Source organism: Meleagris gallopavo, chromosome 1 (assembly GCF_905368555.1).
Source record: "Meleagris gallopavo chromosome 1, MGAL_WU_HG_1.1, whole genome shotgun sequence".
In the NCBI taxonomy this organism is placed as follows: domain Eukaryota; kingdom Metazoa; phylum Chordata; class Aves; order Galliformes; family Phasianidae; genus Meleagris; species Meleagris gallopavo.
In genome coordinates this window covers 50,649,921-50,670,410 of record NC_139404.1, presented here as the reverse complement: position 1 = coordinate 50,670,410, position 20,490 = coordinate 50,649,921, and the positions used below count along the sequence as shown (strand labels likewise).

Below are 20,490 nucleotides of genomic sequence, written 5' to 3'. Positions count from 1 at the left end.
TTGCAGTTTGTACCCACTGCCTCTTGACCTGTCACAGGACACCACTGAAAAGAGCCTGGCTCCATCCTCTTTGCACCCTCCCTTCAGGTATTGATACGCACCAATGAGAACATGCCCTGAGTCTGCTCTGTAGGATGAGCAGTGATAGGAGAAGCACTCCAGTTCCTTCATCATCTCTGTGGCCTGTTTTTGTCCTTCGTGTACCTGGAAATGCTCCCCAGAACTAGCTGCTCCATCGTCTTTGCAGGGATTGAGGTGAGGATGAGTGACTTGTAGTTCCCTGAGTTCTCCTTCTTGCCTTTCTTGAAGAAAGGAGTAATGTTTGCTTTCCTCTACTCCTCAAGCACTTCTCCTAATCACTGTGATTGTTTAAAGATTATTTAGCACCCCTGGCTGTCTCCTATCAAGGCTCGTAGACTTATGCACATTTAACTTGCTTAAATATCCTCTAACCTAATTCTCTTACACCAAAGTTATATCTTCCTTGCACCATTTTTCCCCCTGGACTCCAGGGCCTGGAATTTTTGGAGGCCAGTCCTTCTAGTAAAGACTGAGATGGAAAGGGCATTCAGTACCTTAGCCTTTTCCAGGTCCTCTATAAGCAGGACATCTTCCACATTCAGCCGTGGGCCTATAAAATACCAAGTCTTCCTTTTGCCACTTAAATGGTTTTGTACAATTTTGCTTGTAAGGTTCCAAATGGAGAACGCACCTGGAGGCTTACTCAGAGAAATTCAGATCTGTGTCCCATGTGCAAATAATACGGAGCATACCTACCATCTGCTCGAAGGAGAATGTGAAGCTGACTGTAAATAAGGTCATTAGCACATCTATTGTAGATCTTCATCTCCTAGGATCAATTCCACAGAAACCTTCTTGGCTTAAAACCAAGGTGATTTAAGTCATGGAGACATATGTTTCAGTTTCTTCCTTGTCTATTTTCACCAGTGATTTCTTTGTTTCTCACTCCACTCACACACTCCAGTATCTCATTGTCAGCAATTGCTGACATCAGCATTCCTATCACGAGGGAAATCTTACTTCTAGGAGGATTACATTGCCCCAGTGCAATGGCTTCCCCTCTCTCACCTGCTCTAACATACCTGGCTTTGGTCACAACACCTGGCATGAAACTGGGAGAGGGTGCATAAGACAACCAGTTCTCTGGGGCTGTTCTGACTTTATTTGATGAGAAGCCCAAGCAGAACTGCATGCAGTTCTGTCTCCCATTCATTTGATTGCTGCTGTGTATATTTAAGTTTGCTTTCTACCTGAGTATCCCACTTGCCCTTTCAGACCATGCCAAATAGTTGCAAGCCTTAGTTTTATTCAGGTACTCTCTGTGTACTGGGAGAACCGTCAACAGCAGCTGCAGAAGCCTTGTTCTGAAACCATGAGTCTCACTGCTGCAATGCTGGAAAGCTTCAGATGCAGCTGTTTTCCCATCAGGTCTGTCAGATGATCTTAACATCAGGCTAAAAGTTATCTGGAATTTCAGACTGCTGCTGCAGCCTCTCCGGGTAGACATGGGTAGCACAAGGCTGTCCGATGTTGAATAAGGTATGCAGAAATGTAGAAGAATGAATATATAAGATAACTGTGAAACATCTGTCCTAACGTTATTGTCTCTGATGACGTCCAGGGCAGGCTGGCTGGTCAAGAACAATGCATGAGCCTTCCTTTCTTTATTTTCCCCAATCTGGTCTTTCAGTAGTTTAAAGAGTTCCAACATCTCATTACAACACCAACTGGACAGATTCACAGAAAGAAAAGAAAAGAAAAAAAGACATTGCACATTCAAATATGTGATATCTCTGACTTGAGTATAACTAACTGGACAGCTTATTAAGAAAGTGCGACCACATATTGGCCCTGTTCTCTAATAACCTAAGCCTCAGTTCCTTCTTTCTGTGCAAGACAAGATAATGAACTAGTTATACTTTTGTGCTGGCCTAATTCAGCCTTTGGAATAGTACATTAGGTTACATTCATGCCATCCTACTTAGTGGTCACTGCTGGAAACTTGAAGTCTGGCTTCAGGGCTCCTGCAAATGAAGCAAGAAAAAGTCCTGGTTAGCCTATCCACAAGCAAGTTTCTAAAAATACTAGAATCACATGGGATTAAGCCTGTGCTTGCTCTATGCAGAGATATTGTTTGTTTAATAGAGCACTGCTACTCAAGAGTCTGAGGAAGACACTGAGATTTTCTTTCTCTGCCCTTTCAAGCTACTCTCTGAGCTATTATGTGTTGAGTCAAATTCTTCTTTTCCCTTTGCTGCAGTCAATACATGCTGAGTCTGACTCCTAGTTGCAAGAATAGCATGGTACTTTCTCTGCTTCAGTCATTTCTGAGGTGATGCCTCTGCCCAAATCTATTGGATTTCTTCCATATTGTGCTCATTGTAAAGAAATTCTAGCCTGTGAGTGGTGCCCAGATACTGCAGTAAGTTGTCTTTTGGATCAAAGCATGGAAGAAATTGATTACAGTTGAAAGCATTCAGTGAGGAACCAGGAGAGACCTTGCTCCTGGTACCTGCAGTGTCTCTAAGAAGCAGGACATCCTGGCTGCCACCATCAATGCTACTGGCAGTTCCCTACTTCTCCCCTCTGCCCAATGGCACCATTCACTGGAGTGGCCCTGAAAGGAGTGCACCATCCTCATGGAGTATGGTAACGTTGTCCTGGAAAGCCTTTCATTAACCTTAATTATCTAATTTGCCACTTCATCCCAGCAGCTCCTGCCACTCAACAAACGGAGTTAAAAATTCCAATTATCTCCCTGGCTGCCACTTGAGAAGCAGAGAGAAGGAGAAACAGGTGTCACAGGCAGGAAACTTGGTGAATGATGGGTGACAAAAGACAGAGAGAGAAAATGCACTATAGGGAAATGGGGGCAACAGGTCTTGGTCCACTTTACCAGGAGCTGATGGTAAGCTGGGATCTCACGTATCTTCTAAACAAATGTCTGATCTGAGCAGAGCCCTGAATGAAGTTCATTTTCTTCAGACAGCATGTTATAGGAATAAACAGACATTTCACTTCACTGAAGGTAATCATATACATCAGGTACAGCCTCTTCAGCCTTTAAAGCTTTAAACTGATAGGCTTAGCAGCTCCTTGCCCTGAGGAATTCACTTCATAGCATTGTTTTTCTTAGTTTGCCTATTTTCATTGGGCAGCTTTATCACTGTCCTGCAGCTCAAGATCTTGGTCAGATAGTGAATGGACCACTCCAAGCTGCTGGGAAGCCCCAGTCACACCCTTAAAGTCATCTCTGGATAAACTCCGGACATTCAGGTAGGGAAAGAACAAAGTCTAAGGAAATGTCCCAGTTCGTGTGAGCAGGAGACGGTCAGCAGCATGGGTTGGTCTCTGTCTACTTGCTCACAGGTCTGTGGGCAACTCTGGCTCTTCCTCATAGTCCTTGCATGACTATGCTTCTCCCTCTTTCAGTCACTTCAAGCAAAGGTCTCAACATCCCCCACCCTTTCTTCAATCTCTATGTTGTTATTCAGGTCCTGTTTGTCCCTTGATACTCATGGCAGCATACTCACCATCTTTGGAGCTGGAGCAAGACAAGCAGGACAAGGCACTAGGCCGGAAAATTGGGTGCAGAAGTTGCAATGAATTCTTAATGATGCCCTTTCTGGTGACATATACAGAGAGATGGAGCTGAACGCTTTTCTTTATTTAAGTGTTTCTTATTTAAAAAGTTATGAGGCTTTTGATCCATTTTCCACAGTAGTGTTGGCTGGGCCCCTGCTTACTTCTGCCTTGCTTAACAAGAGTCACCAGTACAGCTCCTTAGACTCGCTTGCTGTGACGTGACTTCTCCCTTTGAAGACTTATGCTAAATACCAGGCCCTGACCAGCATGGTAATCCCATTGCAAGATGCATCACGTAACCATGATGTGAGAGACAGGCTGTCCTAGGGAGCTCAGTAAGGGAAGGGAGGACACAGACCTTTGTTTGATATTTGGGAAGTTAAGGAATGGAGCATTGTCATAAATATGTAAGTGAGCTTTGTGTATGCAAGTGCTCCTTCTATCCTCCTTAACCCTTCACTCCTGTATCTTTTGCTGAGATCTTAGCTGTCCTATATGATTTCCAGCTAAAGTCTTCCGTCACTATGTTAGTCTTTCTTTTGCTGCAGCCAGTGATTTCTTGGTAAGTGGGGATGATGAAGAACCAAAACAGCATGGATGAAGCACAAGACACCAAATCATCATGAACCAACAATTACAGCCCTGTATAGAGCAGAAGAATCCCAGGGTATGATTGGAATCAGCCAAAGGCTGCTTAAATACCAGAACTGCTTGCCTCTTCCCTTATGGTGCAGAGGGACGTGGTTTAATGGGTGTGATGGTGATGGGTTGATGGTTGAACTTGATGATCTTAGTGGTCTTTTCCAACCTTACTAGTTCTATAACGCTGTGATTCTACGATTCTACAGTCCTTCAATGTGCCCCCAGTCCAATAGTCTCCACCTGGCTTCAGGACATTTGTGACTCCTGACAGTCTTTCCTTCCCAAAGCTTTCTGTTCCCCCTAGACAGCATCTGCAAATACATCTTGTCCTTTGTCCTCCCTGTGGCAGAGCAACCAGTTGAAATGCAAGGACTGTGGAAACAAAATTGAATTTAGCAACAAAATAAACAGCATGGGGGTACTCTACTGATGAGATTATACCTGTTTAAAATTTCTGCATTCATTCCTCTCAAGGTTTAAGATTCCCTATCTCCAACAGCACATAAACCTGCACTGCAGAGATGCAGATGCCAAGCATATTGTTTTGACCTGATGATCCAGCTTTCCAGAAAGTACACAGAGCCCTGATAAACCCTATCAGAGCTCCTCTTTGTTATGCACCATTTTCCATCCCCCAGAGATGCACAGCCCAGTGCCATTCCTTCCCACACTCAGTCATTCTTCCCAGGACCAAGGAAGAACATATCAGACTGTGAAGCATCTGCATGTAGTAGCAGCTGCCCTAGGCTGCTCTAAAATCAATTCAAGCATTAATAAGAGTTGCCAGTTACTGTGGCATATATATCCAGGAGCTGAAAGTCACTGCTGCGTTCATATTCACCCCCCACCCCCTAAGACTGCTTATTCCTGCCACTTTCTGCTCTAGGAAGAGAGGCTGTTACAGCAAGTCACAGCAGCTGCCTCCACGAAGGAACCCCAGAAGCCACAGTTAGACTTTTCTGATGGAAGAAGAATGTGCAATGGCAAAAGATGATAACTTCTGCGGGAAGCAGCAATACCACTCTTGGAGAAAAAATCAGGAGATGAGGAAGAGATAAGATATTTATGAGAATGGCTGCTATGTCACCATGCACAAATTGGCCTAATTATCTGTATAAATGCACCAATACACACAGATCTGCTGGCTGCATTCTTGCCTTGAAATATTGATGCTTAGGAAGAGCTGAGATTAGTGTATGTGGTTGTAGATTAGTCTACAGATTTCTCAGTCACTACCTACAGCCAAATTACCTGATTTCAGGGGCCTTTCTCCTGACAGTTCTGGGACTTGGGTGGAGAATGCCTTTTGCCACCAGCTGAAGATCTGTTGTGCAGACTATGGGTGAAGAAGCACTGTCCTACATACAGGCAGTGGTTTATGCATGCCTGGGATGGGACATAGCTCCAGGGAGACCTGTAGATGTGGGAGCAGCCTTTCAGTACCGAAAGGGGGGCAGTAAGAAAGAAGTGAACAGACTCTTTTATCAGTGTCTGTTAGACTGTTTATCCTGTCTGTTAGGACAGGACAAGGGGAAATAGTTTCAAATCAAAAGAAGAGAGATTTAGATTGGAAAAAAGATGTTTTTTATAAGAAAGGGTGGTGAGATACTGGCACAGTTACCCCAACCCTAGAGACACCCAAAGTCAGGCTGGAAAGGCTCTGAGCATCCTGATCTATCTTGGTGTCCCTGTTCAATGCAGGGGAGTTAGACCAAATTTAAGGATGCTTTCCAACTCAAATGACTCTATGATTCTATGAATAAGTCAACATCTAAGGGCAGAGAAACAGTGTGTTAGTGAGGAGCAGATGGGCACTGAGTGTCTGGGAGAATCCAGAATCCTTCTCCCACCATCTCACCCAGCTTTACTGGTTTCCCCCCATTCCCTCCGAATCCATATCACCTCTTGTGCAAAACAAAGCTGAGACAAAGACTCAGACTCAGAAGCAGCTTTTCACTTTTTTGTTTGTTGGTTTTTTTGGGTTTTTTGTTGTTTTTTCTTTTTTTTTTTTTTAAATAAGAAATTTATTGCAAATATAGAAATTGAATTTCTCCATACAGGAATCTCCGAGTTGAGGAAAAATAATTTCGTGCCATTCGTTTTCAAAACAGGAAAATTAAAAAAGAGAGAGAGAGAGAGAGAGAGAGAGAGAGAGAGAGAGAGAGAGAGAGAGAAAGATAAGAAAGAAAGAAAGAAAGAAAGAAAGAAAGAAAGAAAGAAAGAAAGAAAGAAAGAAAGAAAGAAAGAAAGAAAGAAAGAGAGAAAGAAAGAGAGAAAAGAAAGAGAAATCTGAAAGCTAAGGAAAAAAAAAAAAGAAAGAAAAAAAGAAAGAACAGAAGAAAACAATATAACTCCAACTCAAATGTGTCCATACACAACCAGGGGGGTCACAGGGCTGTTGTGGAAAGAGGAACACCAAGAGGACACAAGGAGCCAGTCCCAGCAGCTGCCTCCAAGGCCCTTCTTTACATTCAAGGGAAAACCTCCCCAGCTCTTCTCCTGGCAGCTGCCCACCCCTTCCCATCCCCTCACCCCGAGTGCTGTGCTTGTGGATGGACCAGTGGTACCAGCCCTGGTGGAGCTCACCTGACCCAGCCAGCCCCTTCTCCCCGGGGACAGGGGACAATGGGTGGTGGGAGCGGGCCACCAAAGAGCAAGGCCTCACAGTGGCGGTGGTGGTAACGGAGAGGCAAAGGCCAAGCCAAACGCGTGGGGATGGGGCAAACGGAGGGGGACCCATGAGATGGGGAAAGGGGAGAAGGGTTGAAGAGAGGTGGGTTGAGAGCTGCCTTCATGGGGAGAGGTATAGAGACAGCCTCACTGTGGCTCAAGGCAGGGGAGGAAAAGGGGAGGCAGACCAAGGGAGCCCCTCATAGTACAAGGCCAAAGCGGCTGGAGGGACAGGGTACGTGTGTGGGGGGAGAAGGGGAAACAACAGACACCCCGTCTGCCCCTTGGGGACACCCCAAAACATCTGCCTTCAGGGGGGAGATGAAGTGGGGCAGGTTCCTCCAGCCCTATGGGAGAGCCCCATGGCCCAGTGAAGGGTGGCATTCAGTGTCCTTCCCACTCAAAGCCACTCTGAGGCTGCTCAGGTGGTGGGACGTTCAGCAGGCTGGCTCCAGGGAGAGGACATGGCTCCATGAGGCTCCTCTTGTGTGCAGCCAAAGGAGGTGGTAGCGGTGGAAGAGGACTTTTCTCCAGGTTCCCAGAGGCTGTGTGTGCTTCCAGATGCAATCGAGCTTTCTGATGAGCAAGAAGCATGGCAAATGTGCTTCTGGGGCCCTGGCTCCAGCAGCTCCTGCCCACGTGGCAGCTGCCCGCCCTGTAATGCTGAGCTCTGCCCTACGGAAAGGGGCCACAGCTCATCATGAAGCCCATCCAGCTTTTTCTCTTCAGGAACTGCTGACTATTCCCCACTTCTTCTCAGAGAGCCTCCACCCCTGCACTCAGCCGTTTCACCCTTTATATCCCATTCTTTCCTGTACAGCCATCTTTTCCCCTCTTCCTTCCAGCCTGTCCCTCTTCATCTCCCTCTATCTGTTTCCTACTTTCTCCCTCCCCATCCCTCCATCTCTCCAGTATAGATCGTCCTCATCCCTGCCCCTCCTCTTCCTTCCTCAGTTCCCTTTCCTGCTTCCCTTATGCATATCTCCCCCTCCTTCCCCCAAGCCTGCCTGGCAGAACCTCCTCCAGGAAGACAGGCTGATTAGCATTGCAAACACACATAGGCCTCCTCAGCCCGACATAAATCTTCATTTGTCAGTCATGAATATTTCACACCTGCCTCAGGAGGGATTTATTCAGCATGGAAGAGTGGGGAGTGGGAATGTGGCACTGGAGCATGAGCTGGGGTCAGTCATCACCTACAGGTGTGGGGAAGGGGAAGGGTTCCTGGGGAAGGTGTAGACCACACCTAGGGTCTTGCTTTTACTCTTCTGGATGCAGGAATCCAACCCAGCTCCCCCTCAGCCTATTCTTGAGGAGAGAGCAGATCAGAACTCCCTTTCATTTTGCATTCTCCACTCTTTCCAATGATGTGAACTAAAACTGCATTGTTCCCTGTCAGTAGTCACCAACACAGAAATAATGTGTGAAGGGGGATAGTCCTTGTTCTGCCCCATGGACCTACTTTGCTCTGCAAGAGGGCAAGGATGAGGAGCTATCACCAAAACCAAGCTGTAGAGGGCTTAGAAGTTCTGGGCATTCTCTTGGGGCCTTTCTCTACCATGAAGGTCTTACAGGTGTCATCGTGCCATTCCCTCTGCTAAGGCCACCCACAGGAAAGGGATAGGATAGGCCTAATGCAAAGCCGTCTGCAGTCAGTGAGAGGAAGGTGGTAGAGGGTCTTATAGTGATTGCAACCAGCTTCAAATCAAGTTCTTCCTGTATCACGTTTCCCTGCAGGTGAGGCATTCCTGGCTCCCCCAAGAATGGCCTTGCCTGTAAATCTGGGGAAGGTGAAACCAGGGCAGGGGGATGGTAGAAACCATTTCTCTTATGAGATCTATCTCGATGGGCCTCTCTCCTATTTCTAAATAATTAGGTGAAATGATGAGCACTTGGAAGAGCAGGCCTTTGGCATATAACACATTCCCCTTCACACACACAACCCTGAAAAGCAGCTAAAAGACCACATTTGGGGCAAGGGGAGTAGACACTGGAAAGAGGAGTGGAAGATTTTTGTTGGGTTGATTAGGTTGGGCTCTCTTTGGAGTGCATTCCCTCTCAAACTTGTAGGAATCTCTCATAAAATTATATCAGGGATGATGGAGAGGAGCAGGAAAAATGGGGATGAGGATGGGAGAGACTTTGGGGAGGAAGTTAAATTCCAACAAACTGGCACATATACAACAGATGTTTGCTCAGAAAAATACAATAAAGTCATCATGCAAATAGAACGTTAAATCTGCCTTCCTCCAAAAGGGCTGGCATCACTTTGCAAGCCCTCATCCCTGGAAAGGGAGCAGGACAAGGAAGAAGGGAGGAGGAAGGAAGGCAGGATACTTTGTTCCCTTTTCTTGCCCTCTTCCTCCCACAGAACAGTCCATCTTGTGCAAACTTCATCCACTGGCTTGGAATGGGGGCTACAGTGGGGAGAGAAATGGTTTTTCCCCCCCTACCCAGCCTTACCCCCACCACAGGCAAAAGAAGGGCCTGATGACAGTTGTATTCCTGACCTTTCTTTTTTACCTTGCTTAGGTGATGTGGGGAGAGAGCAGAAAGCATTACAGTTTTTTAAGTCTTCCCTCTAATGCTATAAACTGAGCAGAACTTATTACAAGACCATACAGGAGTGGAGAAGCACAGGGAGAGAAGAGGTGGGGAGAGGAACAGAACTCCATCCCCCTGTGTCTGTCATCCTCCTTTTCCTGTCCAATTCCGTGCCCCAGTTATTAGCCTTTCCTGCTTGGATCATTGCCAGGCTGGAAGACTGCTGGGCCTGCTCTATGTGATAGCTGGAGAGGTCTCTGCTGTGCCTGTGGATCTCTCACAGCATTGACCTGTTTTGGTTTGCTGTGTTGTCCCAGCATGGAGGGACACTTGGCAGCAGAGATGTGTTTCATCATTCTGAACACATACAAACACACATAACCCTTTGGGGTTTCTCTGGCTCTTACACAGTGGAGTCAACTCCATGAATACTTCTGGACTCAAGGCAAAATGATGCTCTGACTAAGGGGAGGTATGGCTGACAGTGAAAGAGACTGAGGCAACAGGATTCGGAGCTGTCTTAGAATTGTTGCCAGCAGCATCCCTACAAGGAAGGGACCCCAAGGATTTTCACAGGCTTAGACCTTGTAGATCTCTAGTGATTTTTGCACACCAGGCTCTGTCTACTGCTGCTCCTCACTTTCAGAAGATGAAGCTATATCACAGTAGCACTGAAATCAGCTGCCACAGCTGGCAGTGCAACAACCTGACAGATAATGGGATGGTTGTCTGCAGGCAGCACATAAATAGCTCCCAGAGAATCTCCTAAACCTTCATCCTTCTCCCAGGGCCCCCAGACATATTGAGGATTCTGAAGAGTGCCTCAGAAAGGAAATAGGCACTTGGGAAAGACCAACACAACACAGGCTCCCACTCTCATCCTGATATGAGTGAACAATTGTCAAGAACAGTTGGGATGTGCAGCTCGTGGAGGGGAGGCCCAATGTGCTGTATAAAGATGCATTCTGCAGGCAGCTACACCTGCCTGACAAGGAAAATGTAGAGGAAGGAGTACCAAGATTGTGCTTTGTTGGGCTGCTCATTAACAGGATGAAGTATACAGGGCAATAGGCTCGTTCCTAACTCTGTGGCAGATCTTCTATCCAAAGGTCAGAGTCTGGGACCTAGTAAAGGAAACTCATTTTTTTTTGCCAGGAAATTGAAGAATTCCTATGAGAAGTCTGTCTCAGCTAACTGTGAGGAGGTGAAGGGCTTAGGAGGTGATAAGTTTGCTCAGACTCTCACGAGGGCCTTTAGGTATTCAGAGAAACATTGCTATCCAGAGGCTGGTACCTTCCCTATCCCAGCACATGAGATGCGCACAAAGGGAGCTTCTCCTGAATCTATCCTTACTGGACCCATTCTCACATTTCTTCTGTGCTCCTTCCTCCACTCTAGGCTGTCTCCTACCCATGCTGAAGTGCCCATGGGCTATTCAAGTGGAAGAAACTTTGTGGCTTTTCTGTCAATTCAGTGAGGAGTAGATTTCTGAACATCAGAAATTCTATTCTTCACATACACCTACTCTACCCCTCCTTAATCAAGAGAGGAGAATGGCTGATGCTCTTCTACCCCATTCCAACATGATGCAAGTCACTTGGGAAGAGCTGCAGAAGCTTTGTGCAGAAGTTGTTCTATTTAGCTCCTCTCCAGGTTCCTTATTCATAGTAAGAGGGGCAGAAGAGTGTGCCAAACCTACTGACCAGATCATGGGTTTGTGTGATGGGAAAGACCTCTGACCTGTGACACTCATGGGGAGATGAGAATCCTTTACACCTCTGAGAGACTGGACCTTCTTACCTCCTTGTCCACCATTCCTTGAGGAACTGACTTGATGCGCAAAAGAGCACAGCCATACCCCTTCAGTGATAGGCATATAACTGGCTCTGAGCAGGCCAGTCACTCCAGAGTCACTAGTGTTCATCACCAACATGGTGGGAGAAGGGACCTGGGGAGAGCTGCATGGGCATAGAGCCTGTTGCGTGTCAGGTCTTCCTCCTTCTGTCTTTCACACTCTCCCTCTTCCAAGGAGGGTGGAAGTTCATGCAGTATTTATTTTAAAAGTGCAAAGGAGCCCTAACAGAGATGGATAGGGAAGAGGAAAAGGAAAAGGAGAGAGCTTCTTCCAATAAATCCTACCTGTCTTGGAACATGAGGGGTGAGAGAGAGAAACGCTTCCACTGCCAATGGAAATGGGGGAAAACTAGTGTGATGAAAGATTTGGAAAAGTAGATGTATCAAGTGGACAGAGCAGCTTTCTAAACAAAACTCCTCCTCTCCCACTGAAAAGAAAAATCAGCTTTCAGTCAGCAAAGAGAAACAGAAAGAGCAGTAATTCATAGCTCAGTTCCATTCCCAGTGAGTGTCCATCCCTGCCTCACCCTGGTCACCATTGCCACCTCCTCCCAGGCCAGTCCCACCTGCACACACTCCAGTGCTGTTACCACAGTGTCAGAGCAGTAATCTCCTCCCAGTCATCTGCAGGCAGAACAATGGTCCCCGTAACACAGTAGAGACAATTCGGCTTGTGTGTGTGTGTGTGTGTGTGTGTCTGTGTGAGAGAGTTTTCTGTTGTTGTTGTAAACTTTAAGAAAAGATTCTGTCAGTTTTGTATTTGTCGGAGTATTTTGATGTTGGTTTATTTTTCACAGTCAAGTGGCATTTTTTTTTTTTTTCTGGTTGTTGGGGAAGGGGGTCTTGTTTTGTATTGTTTTCTTGGAAAGAGTAGGGAAGAGTCACAGCTTCTGCTGAGCAGAGACTCCCTTCCAGTAATCCAGGATGTCATGCAGATCCTCATCCTTGGCAAACTGAACTTTCTTCCGCAGGGCATGTCCAGCTGCCATGTAAACCTCCTCCCTATGATGCTTCTTGTAAGGCCGGAATCGCTCCCAAATCTTGTGGGTGCTCTCCGATGAGTACTCAGGGCTGGAGGAGTAACCCGAGAAGTAGTGTCTGGGGGAGAGCTGGGAATATGTGGAGTCTCGCTTCGAGCGGGAGAGCGGCTTGAGGAATGACACCCTCTGGCTCAAGGTGTCTGCGCTTTCCTCATAGTACAGGGCCGGGAAGGAGTGTCGGTGCTCACTGCAGTGGTAGGAGGGCTTGACCTCCAAGTGGTGGATGGCGCCTGGGGACACCAAGGGAAGACGATCCAAAGGGCTGTTGAGTGGGCTGCCCTTCTCAATGTATTTGGAGTCAGATTTGCTCAGCGGTGGGTGGTCAGGCACATCCAAGCTGAAAACCTTGGCGCTCTTGATGGAGCCACTAGAGGAAACACTGCAGGTCTTTCTGGCCACAGCAGCATCAGCACTGAGCTGGCGCTGCAAAGGGTGGTGGGAACTTTCCTTGTAGGGTGGGGAAAGAAAGCTGGGCCGCTCTAGCCCACCCGAAGAACTGGCAGGTATGGACTGGCACTCAAAGGCCATGTCTGAGTCAACGCCAGTTCCACCCCCCAGGAAAGAGGCTGTGTCCAGCTTGAGGGCATCAATGCAGTTGTTGATGATCTGGTTGACTTTGTCTACCTCCTTGGCAATAGTAGAGATCTCAGCAGCTGAGCCTTGCCCATTGTCAAGCTCCCTCAGGTCCTCATCCCGTGGGGTCCGTTCCAGCCCATCCCCACCACCAGTCCGCACCTCAATGTAATTGCCTTTTGTGGTGACTTTGGGGGTCTCCATCCCAGTCTCCATTGACTTTGGTGGGGGCAACTTTTCCCCAATCATGGAAGGGATAGAGGACATGCGTGAGACAGGGATGACTGGTGGCTCACCCAGTTTCTGGGAAGGATGGACCATGGTACTGGTATCAATATCTGATCCATAACGCATTTCTAGGATTGTCTTTTTTACATTGAGGGACTTCTGTTTCTCCTCCTGCATCCTCCGCTTTCGCAGGCAGTAGTATACCACCCCAAGGACAATGACCATCCCGAAGAGACAACCCAGGGTGGTCATGATATAGTGCGTGGTGGTGGAAGTACTGGAAATAGGATCCTCCCTGCCTTTGCTCCTGGTTGCAAAGGTCAAGCAAGTGTGGTTATAGCGTCTGTTGTTGCGGATGGAGGCCACACAGAAAGTGTAATCAGTGTGGGCCTTCAATTTGTTGACAGTGACATATTCCTTCTTGCTCTTCAGTGTTGCGATGTCAGAAACATAGCTGTTGTTGTACTGAACCAGCACATACATCTTACTGTAGGGCATGGGGATGGTTACCATCAGGATGGCTGAAGTGATGGTGACATCATGGAGCTTGATGCTGGGACTGAAGGAGGAGTCAGTGGTGGAAGAAGCTGGAGGCTTGACAGAGAGGAAGTCTCCAGGACTGATGGCTGAACCCTCATCCAGGTCTCGCTGGGAGTCAGGGGTATAAGGAGTGGGGTTGACCCTGGAGAGAGAGGGGATGGTGCCACCTCTGCACATAGACTGGAAAATGGTGATGGCATTGCGGTTGTGGTGAGGCCGAGGTACCAGGAGAGGGTACCCAGCAAACTCTCGTGGAGTTTCACACTGGAGCCGGTCGTAGTTCTTGGTTACATTGTTGAAGAGCGCCAACCAGTTAAGAAAGCTGTAAAGGCTACAGTCACAGTTGAAGGGGTTACCTGCCAGCTCACACACCATAAGATTGCTCAAGCTGGTGAAAGTGTTCCCCTCCAGACGGCTGAGACGGTTTGAGGATAGGTCAATGCTAATCAGGCTGGGACACTCAGAGAAGGCAGTAGGGGTGACCAGCTCAATCAGGTTGTGCTGCACAAATAGAAACTGGAGCCGGGCCATGCCCCTCAACATGCCCTCTGTCAGGTTCGTAAGTTTGTTGTAGCCCAGCTGTAAGACCTGGAGGTTTGTCTGGCCCATGAAAGCCCCATCCTCAATATAAGAGATCTCATTCTTGGTCAGGTTCAGATCAGTCAAGTTGCCGAAGCGGTTGAGGGAGGAGTACAGCACCACTTTGAGCTTATTCTCATTCAAACGCAAGTCATGCACCGTGCTGTTGATGTGCTGGGGGATAGTTTCATATGGGGGCTGGTTCTGGCTGCAGATGGCCAGCCACACATAGCCTTTGTCCCCCTCAATCAGCCAGCAGTCACCCCGCACGGTGCCAGGGGAAAACAAGCAGAGCAAAGCAGCTGCCCAAAACCCCAGGCACATCATGGTCTTCGGTGGTGCCTTCATCAGACCAAAAAATGTTTAAAAAGAAAGAAAGAAAGAAAGAAAATAAGACAACAAAAAATTCAAATTTCAGGACCACAGCAAAAAGGAAAGTAAGAGGCACAGGAAAGTGAAAGGAGCAATAACTAGGGGCTTAGCAATGGAAGTGCATGAGCACCCCAGTCCTATTGGGTGCCATCATCATCATTTCTTCTTGCCCTCTGGGTCAAGCCAGGAGCATGGAGCAGGGAGAATACATGCAGTTTACTTCCAGCACACCCAACAACTGTGACCAAGGATGAACAGTATGGGAGAGAACTACCTTGTGCTTCTTTTCTAAACAAAAGTTCAGACGGAGGAAAACAAATCTTCGATGTTCATGAGCAACTTTCTCACCTTTTCCAATGTCTTCCCACCCACCTGCCTCCCACACCGAACCCACCCCAAAATAAACCCAAACCCTCCCCCCTCGGGTCTTCCCCCGCCCCTCCACGGTGTGATTTGGAAGAATAAGGCAAGGCTGCCTCCTCTGTCGCTCACACTCCCTTCAGTTCCTCCTCCTTCTTTTTCTTTTCTCCCGGGTTCCTTCTGAGAAGCTTCAGAGCTTCAGATCAAACAAGTTGAAAACAAAAATACAGAGGGAGAAAGAGCAAGTGCACATGAGAGAGATCCATCTGTCACTGGAATCTGGAAAAGAAAGCACACAGGAGACAAGAAGAGGCATCAGTTGGAGGGGGTCTTTGCAGTAAGAATTTAGACGATGTGGTTTCATGAGAAGAGGGAGATGGGGAAAAGATAGAGTTGCAGGGGGTGCTCACAAGGGGGGAATGGGACCTCCTGCCTTGCTGATAAGCCTTTGAGAAGGAACCCTCACGACGTATAATCTTATATCAGGGGTATGCAGAAGAGTACCCAGGCTCTGTTATGCAATGTAATCACAGCCAGGGACGTGGGGGAAGGCAGCTGAGGCAGAAGGGGAAGGGGAGGGAGGCTGGGAAACATACGGCTGCTATTGCGATTGGTTTAGAACTCCTAGTGTAAACAAAGGCAAGCCCCAAGCACAGCTAAAGCCAACGATTTTCAGCTGCCTGGAAATCATGTACACAGAATGCATGAAGCAATAAAAATGAATACAATCTCTATAACAAAATTAAAAAAAAAAAAAAAACTTTTTATTTGTTTCCTCCCTTCCTTACTGCAGGAAGGATAAATAATTCAAAGCACTTGTAACCACTTGTGCTCTAAAAAATTTTCCTGCCTTTTGGTGCAGGGACAAGGCTGTTGAGGTGAGCCAGCCCAGCTGGAGCATGCAGAGGAGCTGGATGTAGGCAGCATGTCAAATACTAGTCTCCAGTCTCCCACCAACAATACTAGCGGTACTGTTAAAGGACATCATTCATCCACCTCACCCACCAGAGAAAGGTATACAGCCTCCACCCTCCTGCTGTGCCCACTCTATCTTGGGGCTATGAATGCTGTTCCTCTGCAGGAACAGACACTTTCCAGGAATCAAGGGCAAAGTGACATTTGCCCTAATGTATATGTGGGATCTGGGCAAGCTCTTGGTCTTGACTAGGAAGGGCAGCCTGGAATCATAGAATCATTTGAGTTGGAAGGGACACTTAAAGGCCACCTAGTCCAACTCCCCTGCAATGAACAGGGACACCTACAGCTCGATCAGGGTGCTCAGAGCCCCTCCAGCCTGACCTTGGATGTTTCTAGGGACAGGGGATCCACAAGCAATTTGAGTAAAATCTTCCCTCTAGCCATGGTTTCAGCCCTTCTCCCACTGTGCTGAAAAAGGAGCCTGGAAGGAGTGCCCTCAGGCAAAGGAAATCATTTCATACAGCAGAGAAAATGTGGGCACTGGGCATTATTTTTAACTGGGGAGGAGAGGGGAACAGGAACAAAACAATAGAGAAAAGAAAAAAAAAAGATTCTTAGTGAAGAATAAAGATTCCCTATCGACCTTTTTATTTTGGGGGGAAGGTTGCTCACTTAAAATACTGAAGGTTTTGCCAAAAAAGCTGAATCAATTTCTAGCATAGACCCACAAAGGGCAGAAGTAAAATGAAGGAAGATAAATGGAGGAAGAGTGAACCCTTGAGGAACAAGACTTACATCTGTGGAGAAATCTGAGCTGATTTGGGTCTGTGGAATTACCAGGCCAGCTGGATTAAGGGATCAGAGATAGTGTCACGGAGAAACACTTAAATATTCAATAATCCAAAAAGGAAAGCCAAGATGGAGAACAGGAGGGGGAAGAAGAACTAGACTGAAAGAAAAGATAAAATCTTTTCAACTCCACAGCTGAGTCTGCCAAACTTGAGTCATTTGTGGTTGTCATATGATGGTCTCCAGCTGCTGCCTCACGTCCAGCTTTGCATCAGCCAGCACTGATGCAGAAGGCAGGGGCTTTTGCAGTCTGTTGCTTTGTTTCTCAGCTTTATAATCCAATGAGAAATCATTTCCTAATACTGCTGCCCCAAATGCATCAGAGAGGAGGCACATCTGGCTCTCCATAGATTGGTACCCACAAACTTCTGCTTTCCCCTCAGTCCAGTCCCCTGTCTTGTTCCCTCAGCCCCTTTGCTTTGTTCCCTTCTGGAACAGCACAGGCTGTTCCAAGTGCTGTGTTGAACTAGTCATTGCCTGCTGTGGCTTGTCCATGGTGCACAGAAAGCAACACTGGGACCAGGAACCACTGCTTTCAGCCCCACCAATTGCTGAGACCCATCCTCATTTCACTCAGGCAACACAAAGAGGGGTTGGAGGGGGAGATGTTCCAGCAGCCTGGAAAGGAAAGAGGTGGCTGGGTTAGGCAGTGGAAGGAAATGAAGATGTTATTTATCCCTGGTATGTGTTGAAAACACAGGGGCCATGCAGAAAAGATCTACTTTCCATCCACCTCCAACCTCTGCAACCTTGCCTCAGCTGCAGACCAAAAAAGAGCCCAAATCATTCCTTAAGCCAGATTTATTGGCTTCCTTGGGTCCCCATGATGGCTGTAACACAAGAAAGTGTACAGGAGTTTATGCAAACCTCTTCCATTCTTCCCCCAACAACTCCTGTATCCCCACTGTCTCACTGATCTCAAGGGCCCCAAGGGCAGCCCAAACTGCAACCTCACCACCCCTGCCCATGGCCAAGAACTCTGTTTCATCTCAGATCGGGGCCATCAGTCCCTGTCTCAGCAAAGCCATAGATGTGCCAGTCTCCAACTTCACCATAGCCCTGCTTTGCCTTTCATGAGGACTTCAGTGCTCCCTGACATAGAAAATGGAAGGCCAGGGACAGAAGATCATCAGCATGCCCTCCCTCAGCTGTTCAGAGCCAAATGAACATCAATCAGACAGTGTCACAGACCAGCAGTACAAGGAAGCAACACTATGTCCTTCCTGCTGGCCCAAAAGGTGCTGACAGCAGAGTTGGCTATTTCTCTCCTTTGCTTCCCAGGCAACACAGTAAGATATCACTAGGATGGAGGGTGGGCAGGGAGAGCAGAGGTAAGCAACTACAGCTCAGATAAAAGCTGAAGAAGGAGTAGGCATGAGTTGTGGAGAGCCTTGCTTGGACAGAGGCTGTATATACAGGTGAAATGAAAAAGTGAGACACGGGACCTGTTTTATAAGGTAGATGCAAGGATACCACCACCATTTATTGGGTTCACCTTGCTGTCAAGTTCCAGAACTTTTCATTGTAACGCTAGATAGCTCCTACAGCTTGCCTTGGCTTCTGTCAATCCTCATGTATGTGGGAGCATCAAGGAATAGGGGTGGTGTTGTGCCCATGAATGGCTGTACCCTCCCTTGGCTGGCACAAAGTCAACCCATCAGCTCCAAACTCCCAATAATTCATCTCTGGTTTATGCTCTATCAATGGATGCCTCAGTGTTATTGGTATTCCATTGCTTTGGAGTGTTTGAGGAATAGCTGAAGGCCACAAGAATGTTTCATCTGTTCAGAAGAGGAGAGAACAGGGAGGTTTAGGGAAAGATGGAGTAGAGGAAGTCCTGAATTTGAGTCAGAAGATAGGTATCCTGATAGTCATGAACAGCCCTTTGATTCAGAGATCAAAGTGGCACAGCAGGTCACACAAGAGTACAGTCATTAGTTAGATAGCTAGGTATGAGGATGGATTCAAACACAAATACTGAAATTATGGACAGGAATGATGTGGGCCTGGCCTTGAATGCCTCCAGGAATGGGGCTTCCACAACTTCTCTGGACAGGCTGTTCCAGTACCTCACCACCCTAGCATAGGCTGCCCAGAGAAGCTGTGGGTGCCCCATCCCTGGAGGTGCTCAAGGCCAGGTTCGATGGGGCCCTGGGCAGCCTGTGCTGGTAGTTGGCAGTCCTGCCTACAGCAGGGGGTTGGGGCTCAATGATCTTTAAGGTCCCCTCCAACCTAAGCCATTATATGATTATATAATTCTATAATTCCATGTAGGGAAAGGAGGCCATTTGAGGGTTTGGGAGGTAGATGGACCATAGCTGAGGGAGGATACAAGATCTAGGGTGCACAGCATGAAAACACAACCAGAAAAGCCACATACAGCAGCGGTTTGGGCCTGCAATCTTGACCTTGTCAGCTTTGTCCTCCTGGGGCCCAGTGCATTGAAAAAGCCAGCACTTAGTTCTACCATTCCTTAAACGGTGCTAAGAGCCTTACATTAGAAATGCATGCATTAAAAAACCGTCAAACACTCTTGGCTCCTCTGGGGACACCCCGAAACCAGGCCAAGGCTCCTGCTGCTTTCTTCTACTTTGTGCTGAGGCTGGGAATCTGCACTCCTTCCAACTCAGCATGCTGCCAGGAGGCCTTAGGGTGCAAATGCCACCATTAAAATGCTTTGCCGTTTTGGCTTCAAAGTCCTTCCAAGATTTCTCTAACAGCTTTCCAGAAAAAGGGGAGCTGCCTTTCCCAGTGGGGCTTGGAACTGGGGGTTAGTACTATCCATGCCTGCTTAATAATTTCTGTGATACACGATGCTCTGTTGGCGTCTCTGGCTGCTTCAAATGTCTGTGCTTCCATCTTCCCACCAGGATGGCCAGAGATGGTCCTTGCTTTTGCCCTTGGCTCTGGTGAAAGCACAGTGCCTTGGGAGAAACACGCAGCATGGGTGTGCCACTACCCAACAGCAGCCCCTTCCTTCTCACTCCACTGCCTCCGGGTATGCTCCCATTTAACATCATGTTAACATCATGTTGCACAGTAAAGAAGCCGTGGCTGTACCCAGTGGCATCCAAGAAATCCCAAGATGATTGAGACAAAGAGAAGTGACAACGGAAAACCTGATGACCTGAGGATTTGTGATGTGGAAGCCACTTGCGTAAGAGAAAGGGTTGAGCTCATGCAGAACTCTTTTTTTAATGGGGATCTTTGAAGGTTTCTTTATTACTTTATAGAATCTTAGAATCATAGAATGGTATGGGTTGGAGGCCCCATAAAGATCATCCAGTTCCAGCCCACTGCTGGGCTGGAACACCTTCCAGTGGACAAGGTTTCCCAAAGCCCAATCTGACATGACCTATGAAGAGAAAAGAAGAAAAGCTTTCTCTTTTATCCATTTTATCCCACTATTTCCACAAAAGAATAAAAAATAAAAATACATAAAAACAAAGAGTTCTCAGCATCTCTGAGATCATTATTACATTTGTTTGAAATTTGCTCTCTAGACTCAAGAAGTCTAGAGGACAGACAAGCTGCTTTAGGCAAAAGCATAAAAAGAAAAAAGAAAAAGAAAAAAAAACAACAACCAACTATCTACAGAACCACCATGGAATCTTATATAGTAAAAGCTGTTTTCATGTCACTGAGCAGTCAAAGCCTTCATCCCTTACATGGTCTGGATTGCTATCAATGGGTCCTGCTGAATGTTGGCCATTCA

At 47.3% G+C, this 20,490-nt stretch overlaps 1 protein-coding gene and 1 non-coding gene across 6 annotated transcripts in view; both read right to left on the bottom strand.

The window, feature by feature from the left end:
* LOC104911097 (uncharacterized) overlaps positions 1-20,490 on the bottom strand; it is a 118,360-nt gene that overhangs the window by 57,650 nt on the left and 40,220 nt on the right. The gene's annotated exons all lie outside the window — the stretch shown is intronic.
* ELFN2 (extracellular leucine rich repeat and fibronectin type III domain containing 2) lies at positions 12,069-15,038 on the bottom strand. The gene has a single exon (XM_085226837.1). The coding sequence runs from the start codon at positions 14,622-14,624 to the stop codon at positions 12,198-12,200; it is 2,427 nt and encodes an 808-aa protein (XP_085082963.1). The 5' UTR covers positions 14,625-15,038; the 3' UTR covers positions 12,069-12,197.